The following is a 12,237-nucleotide window of genomic DNA, read 5'->3' on the forward strand; positions in this document are numbered from 1 at the left end:
CTGAATCCTGGGCCGTTAACACACAACTATTACCATAGCAGCCACCATCTTGAGCACTGTCCTCACCATTTCCAGGTCGACAGGTCTCTTTCTCTATCTCTCTAGTGGTCCATCTATGGTATCGAATACCGTCCTATGTATGTACAGTAACGAGCACCTTGCGGCAACAGAAATTGAAAGCAGGCCACGCCACACCACGCCACATCCAGTCTACGCCTTCACACTTGTCATCACAGTAGATGTTTCCTCCCTTTAAGATTAATTCAATTATGATCTCTGGGAAATCACTGTCGATATGTATCAGACGTATACCATGGCTCTTCTTTTATGTACATATACATATGCATATACATAGACATTTATATATACATATGCATATATATGAATATACATACATACGTATATGCATACATACATACATATATACATACATACATATATACTATATATATATATATATATATAATTACATGTATGTTTACATACATATACACATATAAATGTTTGTATGTATATGTGTGTATATATGTATATACATATATACATATATATATGTATTTATATATTATATACACACACACATATATATATATATACAAACACACACACACACATATATATATATATATATATATATATATATATATATATATATATAGACATGTATTCATATTCAATATATACACACACACACATATATATATATATATATATATATATATATATATATATATATATATTATCAATCCATGTATATATATATGTATTTCTCAATTTGTTCAATCAGATGAAATTCATGTAACGGTTTAAAGTATGCTGATGGCTTTGACCGTGTCCGTTGGTCTGAGACGCTCCTGTTTGAGAATGGGCCGCCAGCAAGCCAAACCGTTATTTCTTATCCATTTCCTTGCTCTTGAGGTCTATGGAAGGGGTTACCGTCAGGTGCGAGTTGGTGGAGGGGAATGTTTTCTCCAGATGCTTCAAAGACTCCGTTAAGAAGTTCTGCAAGAAAGAAAAGAAAAGGATATGAGTGACTGCCTTCGTATGGTTCGTTTAATTTTCGCGCCAATGTTCTATGAAGTCGGAGCGTGCAGACGACGCGCGTCTCACCTGTATCGCTGTTAGAGCTGCGACGATGGCTGGTGAGCCAAAGCCGTGTGTGATGAGAGAGAAGTGGGTAAGGTGACGCTGTATAGAAGGCTCCAGAATAATTTGGGGACGTGTATTGCACAGCGGCGATCGATCCTGATTCAAGAGGTCCATCAGCTCTTTGGTGATTTGCCTGGCGAAGAAAAGACGTATAAGATATACCGTTTTGATGGGGCACCATAGATTTCATGTCTGCTTTTAGAAGACTTTCCAATGTTGATGACAAACAAATGTATTGGATATACTCACTTGGTGGCGAGGATGAGGTCTTTACGTCGGTACTGCTCAGCGGGATCTGAGTGTTGTCGGCAAAGGTACTCTGCAATTTGTCGAGCAGGGAATTCTGTCTCGCACACGTACCCGAAATCTCGAGCCATGTGTATCGCCTCGCCTGAAACAAGAGAAAGAAAACGTTAGATTCACGGTGATGTTGCCAGATGTAGAGCTACTCTGTTGACACAGAATATATATTTTATTCTTTTTTTTATCATAATTATTCTTTTTTTTCCCGGATAGAACAGCTTTCATGCATCTGCTGGGCTAAATCTTTTCTGATACTTTCACCTGTGTGAATTAGTTATCTCTGAATGGAATAGTGAACTTGATAATGAAAGGTGAACTGGCGACGCCGTTCATAAGAAATACTAATGAAACAATAGTATAAATAGTAATAGTAATTAATAGTATTAGTAGCAGCTCCTAGAGGAGCTTAGATAGGAAGGAAACAAATGTTTTATATATGGGAGCGGTATGTGTTGGGATGGGTGCATGCCTTGACTGGCTACCTCCTTTAGAAGGGGGAAGAATCGTTTTGATGTATACATAGAATAGTAATAATAACAGGAGTCTTAGTCTTGAGTTTATTCCTGACTAGTTTCGCAGGTATGCTTTTTCAAAGGAATGGTTTTACAAATGGACTGTGGGCATTTTATACATGGGGTGGACCTCACTACCTCCCCGTGTTACCATAGTTGGTGACAAGTGTGAAAATTACATATTCATTGTGGCTAATGTAATAATGATAAAGTTTAACAATTAAATATGATGACAACACTAATAACAAAGAAAATATTAATAGTAATTGTAACAATAATAATGATGATAATAACAATGATAATAAAAATGAAAATTTAAATATTCAAATATTTAATAATAATAACAATAATAAAAATGATGATAATGAAAATATTGAAAATATAAAAAATTAAAATATATAAATAATAATGATAATTGTGATAATAATAATAATAATAATAATAATAATAATAATAATAATAATAATAATAATAATAATAATAATGATAAAAATAATAATGTTGAGAATAAATAGTAATAAATATTATTAAAAGAATAATAATCATAATAAAAGGAGGGAATAATATTTAAGTGGTGAAGGAACAATGTGGGAATGAAGGAGGATATGTGAATTGGTAGCATGTGAAGTAAAGTATGGTAGCATGGAATAAGAAGGAACGTCAGAGTAAAAGGATGAAAGCTGGAAAGGGTAGGCAGAAGTGGGAAAGTGTCGCGGTAGATCTTGTCCATTTTAAGTCACCAGTTCTCTTGTTTGTGTTTTTGTGGTTGCCAATGTAAAGTGATTAAATTATTTTTCATTGTTTCTTGTGTAGTCCTTTAGCTAGAATGGTGGATCCCTCCCAGTTTGGTAAGTGGACCTCTGTGTCTATGTGGTTAACTAGAGCGTTTGTTTCTCGGTGGTGTCTAATGTTTCATTTTCATTATCATTGTTATTATCATCATTATTATTGTTACAATTAGTATTAATATTTTCTTTGTTATTAGTGTTGTCATCATATTTAATTGTTAAACTTTATCATTATTACATTAGCCACAATGAATATGTCATTTCCACACTTGTCACCAACTATGGTAACACGGGGAGGTAGGGAGGTCCACCCCATGTATAGAATGCCCACAGCCCTTTAGTAAACCCATTCCTTTGAAAAAGCATACCTGCGAAACTAGTCAGGAATAAACTCAAGACTAAGACTCCTGTGTTTCCTACTCCGCTTACATATATACATACATATATATATATATATATATATATATATGTATATATATGTATACACACACACACACACACACACACACACACACACACACACACACACACACACACACATATATATATATATATATATATATATATATATATGTGTATATATATATGTGTGTGTGTGCATGTATATATATGTATGTGTATATATATGTCTATATTATATATATACAGTATATATATAGATATATGCATATATATATATATATATATATATATGTCTGTTTATATGTACGTATTTGTATGTATTTATGCATATGTGTGAGTATATATATATATATATATATATATATATATATATATATATATATGCGTGTGTAATTTTGTGTGTATGTATGTACTGTATGTGTGCATGCCCGTACAACAAAAGAAAAAGGTAGAATGGTTCTAAATAACTACCCCTGTTTAAGGATAAAGCAAAATATAAAGGGGAAAAATTAATATAGGTGTAAACCAGCGTTGTCTTTTGAATAAAGAATATTTTCAGTTCCGAAAAAAATCTTGTATTGCTCTGGTCCGTAGGGGTGTAGAAAAAACTTATGTAATTAATATCCCTCTCCATAGCCCTATACTATTTATAAAATGGCATTTCATTATTACAAACCCACAGAGATACTACTCTCAGAAGTTATTTTACATCAGTTACACTGGCTGTACTCGTGGCCTGTAAAAAGATTGTGAATCATTTTCATTATTTTGATTTCTCAGAGATGTGGGATTAAAGACGACCTAGAATTCCAGAATGTCTGTTATTTGGTTTGCTGGGTCAAGTCACTCACTTGTAGATATTTCAGAGCAGTTATCCTTCAGTTGCATTCAAACTGATGTCTAATGTACGATCTTTATGTAACACAGCAGCCTTAGTAATATTAGAACTACGTTTGTTTATATGCCTTAGAAATCCTTTCCTCTACAGAAGAGTTCACGCAAGCAACACACTTTTGTTGTAAAATGGTTTAAATCTGTCGATCTAACTCTTAGAGTACTTTCTACTCTACTCCAACCTGGCTGGGAGTACATTTCAGTAAAGGTTTGTTTTAAATGAAAAACAAGAACCTTTTCTTGATTCATTTAACTATAGAATATTATGTTTCGAGCCTTATACTGTATCTTCTTCAACATTACTGAATGAGAGATTTACCAAGTTGAGATGAGTTGTCTTAAATATCAACACACACAGACACACAGACACACACACACACACACACACACACACACACACACACACACACACACACACACACACAACCACACACACACACACACACACACACACACACACACACACACACACACACACATATATATATATATATATATATATATATATATATTCTCTCTCTCTCTCTCTCTCTCTCTCTCTCTCTCTCTCTCTCTCTCTCTCTCTCTCTCTCTCTCTCACTCTCTCTCCCTCTCTCTCATAAGAACATAAGGATGGAGGAAACTGCAATAGACCATAAGGCCTACACTAGCAGTTCCATGACTCTTACCATCTTTCATCTCTGTCCTTAAAATTATTCATTCTTCTCTTGAAACAACCAATTGCATCTTCTCCCATCATTGTGTTTTTAGAGGATAGTAAAATGAATAGTTCTTGTGATGAAGAATCATATTTCTTGCAATCCTCTTTTAGACTTTTGAACGATGTCGCATAAACACTGCCTTTTCGTGTTGCTTTGTTAGCAGATATTTTCCTGCTCTATCGTCATACAGCCATGTGATCTCGTGATTTTTCCAGCTTCTTACAGCAGTCTTATCATACGCATAGATTCATGATTAAGATAACTTATTGTTTTTCTATTTGTTTGGTTTCGTTTCATCACCAGTGCGTTTCATTTTCTGTACGTCATTTTCACTGTGATCATTGCTCGTTTCTTTCAGAGGGCTGTTGGAAATTTTCTGTTGGAAATTTTCTGTTGGAAATTTTCCTGTTGAAAAAGAGTTGTACATGAAATATGGCAGATGAAAAATATATTTCTTAATTTATTCAGTCATCTCCTTCGACTGGGCTCGTTTCTCATCCAGTACAGGGTTGGAAACGATCCATAGACTGTATCGATGTTAGAAGTAGGGTAGAGTTAGTTAGGTATGTGGAAGGGTGTGTTGGTGTTGACCCTTTATATCATCAATTTGCACCGTTGGTTGACGCCACTCGCTAGCTGGATCAGACAAATGTACAAGTAATCAATATCGGCGAAAAAAAAAAATCGAGGCAGTCAGTGAAAGGGTGTGTGGAAATCGTGTATTACTTGTCCCAAAGTGATACACGTGGAGGCGCTGTCTTGGAGGACGCCATCACAACAAAAGGCACCAAGACAGAATAATTCATAGGTTCATTCTTGAGATGAGATAATTGCTCGGAAAGATTGTTTAAGATTCCAAGCGCGTTTGCTGAAAATACTCCGTAGTCTTACTCACCGGAGATGCCTACGCTATGACATTTTCAGTCTGAGAGCGAGAGTGACACATTTTTTCTCTTCTTTATATGTGCAATACAACTGTATTTTCCGAATCGGGATATGTCTCTTAACAGCTTTCACAAGAACGTTGATAGATATTTCAGTGTACTCGACTTTCTTAATTCTTACATTCTTCCGTGGCTGGGCAGACATAATTTTTCGTAAACGCTGTAACCAAATTGACTGGAAAAGCCATTCTGGCAATAACTAAAAGACAGCTCACTAGTATATGCAGTTTTCACATGAGTAACTGTGATGTTGCCGTCAAAGTAAAAAACTGCTAAGAAAGAGTAAATGAAAGAAAGATGGGAAAAAAGAACAACTTTAGACTGAAGACCTAGTTATTGATGACCACCTGGCACGATATTTTCTGATCATTTCTGAATACATCCGACATTATCTAGGATGCGAGATAATGCTGTGTCATTTCCTAGCCATTGCATTGACTATAGTACAATCTTTGCAGTATGCTGTGCTAGCTAGAATTTTGTAGTGAACAGGACATAAACTGTAGAGGATTGGCGTGGGGCACGGTGTAGGTGAGACTAGAATGGGGTGAGGGGACTATGGGTTATAAGGTGCATGTAAGGCTAATACACTATCCTTGTGGTAGAACACCAGAAAATATCTTGCCGTTCATGTTACAAACGGGAGAACAGACTGGGTCGACCGTAAGCGCGCATAGTTGGAAAATGTTGGAGGTCAAACGGGATTTTATGGAGTTCTATTGGGAAAGAGGAGGTTGAAGGCCGCCATTTCTTTATTGCGGAGTCAAGAGAACCGGCTCATATACTTCAACTGTGTAGAATCGGCTTCTTCTTCCCCCCCCCCACACATGAGATGGCCATGCTGCAGGCTCTAGCTAAGATCATAGCACAGATTCGTGTAGGCGTGCATTGATCACCCGAACTTCATCCGTTTGGAGAGAACGTGGGACAGTGTGCAGGTCAAAGTGTATGTCACTGGGTGCGGACGCCAAACCCTTGGCTAAATGCAGTGCAGGTCCTTTTTTGGTAGTTTCATTTACTCTTGCTCCGCTGGTCTTCGGGCCACTTGGTGATCCATAACCGCTTTTGAAGCGTCTCGCCATGTCTTTCTGTCCTGTGCCACCTCCTTCTTCCATTCTCTTGGTTCTATTCTGCATATCTGCACATCTTCTTCAATGCATCTCCTCCAGTCTTTTCTAGGTCGTCCAAGTGATCCTTTTTTTGGTGCAATGGAAAACAGTCCATTGCAGTAACCTGAGTACAGGGCAATGGTCTGTCTACTGGACTGTTATGCACTGACGGGCAGATCACGTTGCGGATTGTTACAGGGCCATCCCCATGCGTCATCCTGGCATATCCAAGCAGCCTCTTGTTTATCTATGAGTGTGTCATACGACACGCATCCGGCACACGCGCACACACAGTTGGTAGAGTTCCCGGCCGCCTTTACGGCGGTCCGGGTTCGAATCCCCCTCCCCTCCCCGGGCTGAAATAATTTCAGTATCGCTGCCCTGCGAGTCGTTATTCCAACTCTCGTGGGCGGGGAGTTGGGTGTGTGTATGTGCGTGTAAGGTCACAGTATTACCCATAGATCGGTCATATATGAGCTCTGAGCTCTGTTCCGGGAGGGAAGTAGCTGTCGATCATGTTAAACACGTGATCCAAAGACCATGGTGAATCACACACACACACACACACACACACACACACACACACACACACACACACACAGTACGCAGTAACCGAAAAGTGATATTCGCAGGAATCACTGTCCACGAGGTGTCATTAAAGACGTATTGCTCGGAAAAGGTTAGGTTTAACGTGGGGACACATTATTCAGCCCCTTTCCTCACCGTATTTTTTAAACTAACCTATAGTATTCATTTATCACCGCCAGCGAAGCTTTATTCTACGCCTCGTCTTCATCACCATCACCACTAATCGTCACCATCCTCCTCCTCTTCCTCCTCCTCCTCTTTCTCCACCTTCTCCTCCTTATCATCATCATCATCATCATTATAACCTTCCACAGTGTCTAACACCCTAAGGAGCGCATCTCAGACCAAGGCGCACTTCCCTGGACTTCGAGCGGCGTGTCTGTATTGGGCCCCGATGCAGTCGGCGGACCCGATCTGGCTCCGATCATGTCCGTGGGCGGCGTGACAAATTGGCAACGGGATGGTGCCAAGGAGCAATGAGGCACGAAGTTCCCTGTAACGAACTTGTCTTCGGCAGGGCCCTCCGGCGCGGTGGCGGTCGCGGCGGCACGACCCGGCGCCCGTCCGCGGCGGGACGTCGGCCTGGACGTCGGCCTGGACGTCGGGCTCTCGAACTGGCCCGAGCCCGCGCGGGAGCACTTCGTCTCAGGTCACCACCCTCGGTCGCGGGCCACAGCGTGTCAGGGGTGACAACAGCGAGACTGTGCGCAGTTCAAACTTCACCCTAGAAGAGTTAAGACGCTTTGCCGGAAAATCCCACGTTTTTTCGATGCACGGAAATGATGGAAAGCGTTCATGAATACGAATTACTAGTTTTCCTCGTCGGTGGACTGTCAGCAGGATGCTTTTGCATTGAAGGGAGTGACTGGTGTGTGTCGAGGGGGGGTGGTTAAGGAGGGGGAGTCACAGGGAGTGAGCCAGGATCTCGCAGGAACTGCGTCGTGAGGGGGCGGGCCAACCTACTCACGCGCCAACCACCGCCTGTTAGCTACCGTCTTGGCGACTTCTACCGCCGCCGCCACCGCCGCTTCCATCGCCGCAGCCGGAGTCTCCCTCGCCCTTGGGGAACCCGGTTTCGTGTGCTGATGCGATCGTGATGTCTTTGCCAGCGAGAGAAAGAAGGAGCCGCTCGGACACGAGACACTTCACTAATGTGCCACGGAACAACTTTGTTTATTTCTCGGGGCCGGACGGGGCGCCACCGCACCGCGCCGCGCCGCCGGGGCGGTGGCGCTGAAGCATTCCCGGACCGGCGCTACTGTCGGATACAGAAGGCAGACAGACAGACAGGCGGGCAAAGGATAGGAAGGGGGAGCCGAGAGGCGAGGGGAGGGGACGAGGTATGGACAAGTGGGGAGGAAAGGGAGTCAACAGGAAGAGGGAAAACGGGAAGGGGGAGGGGAAAGGAGGGGGCGGGATGGGACGGGACGGGAGGGGAGGAGAGGGGAAAGAGGAGGAGGAGGAGGAGGGGAGAGGAGTGGATGTAAAAGGAGGGATGGGCTGATCCGGAAGCGGAGGGAAGGAAGCGAGAATGTAAAAGGGGAGAGAACAAGGAAGAGAGGGGGAAAGGGAAAGAGACAGGAGAGAGAACTGAGATGAGGGGGAAGGATATTTATCTTTCGCTACTGAACTTTGGGGAGAGGGTCACGCTCCACGAGTATATTCTCCTGGACGTGGGGAGGTGGGGGGGAGGGGGGAAGGGGGGCGAGGGTGAGGAGACCTTGTTTTCTACCGGGCAGGCGTTGGGGGTGGGGGTGGGTTACTGTTCACTTGTGTATTTTGTTGAAAGAAGGGAGCCTGTCTTTCGATAGTGAAGCCGGCAAGGGATTTTAAATGTCCTGTGGGATGTGAACTGGGAGGGAATCTATTTCTCGTTAGTTTGGAAAAGTTGTGAGGGAGTGCGGATGGGAACAGTGGGAGTTTGGATTTATATTAGGAAATGGGGAGTTGTGGGAGGAGTAATCTTTCAATATAGAGGAAGGAGGATGGTGAGGGAGGTGTTATTATTCATGGAGGGTGTTTGAGGAGGGATCGTATACTCCTTTCCCACAGGGAGACGAGGACGTGGGAGTTATGAGGTACCTTCCATTGAGTGGGAGGAGGCGTGGGAGGAGGAGGGGGAGGAGGAGGAGGAGGAGGAGGAGGAGAAGGTGGTGGAGGAGGAGGAGGAGGCGAAGGAAGTGGTGTTCTTGCCTTGTACCAGCGAGGTGGCTGTAGGAGTGTAGGAAGAGCATTCTCTGAATCCTCCAGATCGGCGTTCTGCCTTCAACTGCATAAAATCGTCTGACACGGACCAAAACAAAATCATCTGATTCTCATAAAGTTATCGTAACGAAGGTAGAGGGTCCTACCTTCAGTTGAATAAAATCTCCTGGTGGGCGTTAGTCGTGACAAAAATCTCTCAGAACGAAGTTGTTAACAGTGAAAGGGGAGAGAGAGAACGGGGTTGAGTTCGGGACTGAGTTCGGGATTGAGCTCGGGACTGAGTTCGGGATTGAGTTCGGGACTGAGTTCGGGATTGAGTTCGGGACTGAGTTCGGGGTTGAGTTCGGGACTGAGTTCGGGATTGAGTTCGGGATTGAATTCGAGATTGAGTTCGGGACTGAGTTCGGGATTGAGTTCGGGATTGAGTTCGGGACTGAGTTCGGGACTGAGTTCAGGACTGAATTCGGGACTGAGTTCGGGACTGAGTTCGGGATTGAGTTCGGGACTGAGTTTGGGACTGAGTTCGGGACTGAGTTCAGGATAGAATTCGGGACTGAGTTGGGGACTGAGTTTGGGATTACCTTCTACGAGAGAGGTGAGGAGGGTAACGTTGGCCGCCTTCCTGCGTCCCGCCGGAAGGTTGAGTCCGATCTTGTCCAGCTTGTCTCTGAGGATGCGGCCTCCGTTCTTGCTCTTGGCTCTGGAAGAGAAAGAAGACAGATGTACCTTCAGCCGTCCAATAGGATCAGTGGGTTATGAGAACACAAAAAAGGTAGAGCGGCTTCCACTCGTAAGTATTACTGTTGTTGATGTCTCGTGGCTCGTGTGTATTCTTGGACCCTTGTTCTACGATGTGAATGAATCATTTACGATCTCGTAGATTTATTCATATCGTAGATATGTGATGTGAACAAATACACTTGCTAAAGCTTTTCATAAGACATCGACAACTGTAGTACTTAGAAATGAAGCTGGCTGTATGTAACATAAGAAACAGATAAGAAATATATATATATATATATATATATATATATATATTATATATATATATATATATATATGACGAATAATAATGATTAAAAAGTAACTTGAATGTTAAAGTTGTTTGGTTAACTTTGTGATTAAATGATACATCCAAATGATATAGTTAGTCCTTGTTTTAGTAATGGAAAGATAGGAGCTTTGCTTCATCATATGCATATAGAAATGACTGGATTCATTTGGAAAACTAGATGTGGTATTACTGTAAGTTATTATAATAATAAAAGCTATCAGGATAAAACAATAGATATTCAGCAGCATCAAGTAAGCCTCGTCGCATATGAATATATTTCCTGCAATGATCCTACTAAGGAGTTATCAGGAAATAATCTGTTCATATATAAAAAAAGACACATGATTCATACAATTTAGAAATTTTGCAAACACAAATAAAACAAATTCTGTCGGAAATGTCGGCGTCGTCTTTTCCACAGCAGAAGTTCGAAACGCGGTTTAAGTGAAAAAAAAAAACGTCAGTTCAGCAAAGCCTGCATCTCCTGCGGGTTTTACATCGTGCGTGGCTCGGGCCTACGAGTGGCACTTGCCCGGAGGGCGAGGGCGAGGGCGAGTGAGAGCGTGGGTTCCGCTGTCGTCGTTATCCGGAGGGACAGGCGGGTAGGGGAGGAGGGAACACCTTCCCCGTCCGAAATGAAATCTATTATTGATTCGAATGTTGCGGAATCGTGTGGAGCTGAAATGGAATCTGATCTCACAGAGCAGGAGCTTCATACAAGTGCACCACACAAAGTAACCCGCCTGCCGCGATGGGTTTTACTTTCACAAGAGGATAACAATTTCGATAGAAAGAAGAGTGGCAAGGAGTTGAGGAAGGGGCTATTTTTTGTGTGCTGGAGAACTGTGGATTTGTCCAATGTTAGAAAAATAAATAATGACGAAAAGAGAGAGGAACTTTTTAAGGCGGGTATGAAATCGGGATAGTAATTGTAGACAACCGCGGGATGGATGGGGAATGGATGAATGGAGGGATGCAGCTCGGCTCGGAGCCGGGGGACATTGAGGACATGACCCGACGAGCTCGATGAAGAAGCGGCGGACGAAAGGTCGCGGGTCCAGCGGAGAAATGTCGCGGGTCCAACTTTGTGACACGCGGAGACAGCGGGATCTTTCGGACTTTCCCCCCGCGGCGACGCTTCTGAAGGATGTCATTCTACGTCCAGAAGACGAAGGATGTCATCCTTCTGAGGGAATTAAGGAAGTTGTTGCAAAGTACATCCCGTGCGTTTGATGTATGTGATAGTTCTTTGACAGACGCCATAAGGTTTCGTTGTGTGGTTGAGGGACGGAGTCGAGTCCAGCCTTATCAGGGTCTCGACCTCTTATGACCCCGGCCAGACGGGGGTCCACCTTCAAAATGAATGACATCATTTGGCCTCAACCCAGAGCAAAATATGTAAACAGTTTCACCGAGTTCACAATTGTTCAAAGGGCTCCCCCGGTCCCTCCCCCTCCTTCCCTGTCGCGGGGCTTGCGTCCCCTTCTGGGCGAAACCTCTATGTAGTCTCTTTCCTGGGAAATTACTCACCTTTATCCTGTGCAGGTCTCCTGCATGTTATGTCTGTTTCCTGTGTGTAAAACAAGAG

General features: G+C 42.6%; 1 protein-coding gene across 3 annotated transcripts in view; it reads right to left on the bottom strand.

The window, feature by feature from the left end:
* Positions 1 to 752: 752 nt before the first annotated feature.
* LOC143029831 (transcription factor AP-2-epsilon-like) overlaps positions 753 to 12,237 on the bottom strand; it is a 224,772-nt gene continuing 213,287 nt past the window's right edge. For all 3 annotated transcript variants that reach the window (XM_076192910.1, XM_076192909.1, XM_076192908.1), the window contains exons 7-10: positions 10,177 to 10,295; positions 1,399 to 1,540; positions 1,111 to 1,282; positions 753 to 1,002 (exon numbers count right to left, since the gene is read on the bottom strand). In XM_076192910.1, the coding sequence (XP_076049025.1) occupies positions 889 to 1,002; positions 1,111 to 1,282; positions 1,399 to 1,540; positions 10,177 to 10,295 (547 nt within the window). In that variant the 3' untranslated portion in view covers positions 753 to 888. The remainder of the gene's footprint in view (positions 1,003 to 1,110; positions 1,283 to 1,398; positions 1,541 to 10,176; positions 10,296 to 12,237) is intronic.

This window comes from Oratosquilla oratoria, chromosome 11, assembly GCF_046742065.1.
Source record: "Oratosquilla oratoria isolate Oo_2021 chromosome 11, ASM4674206v1, whole genome shotgun sequence".
In the NCBI taxonomy this organism is placed as follows: Eukaryota; Metazoa; Arthropoda; class Malacostraca; order Stomatopoda; family Squillidae; genus Oratosquilla; species Oratosquilla oratoria.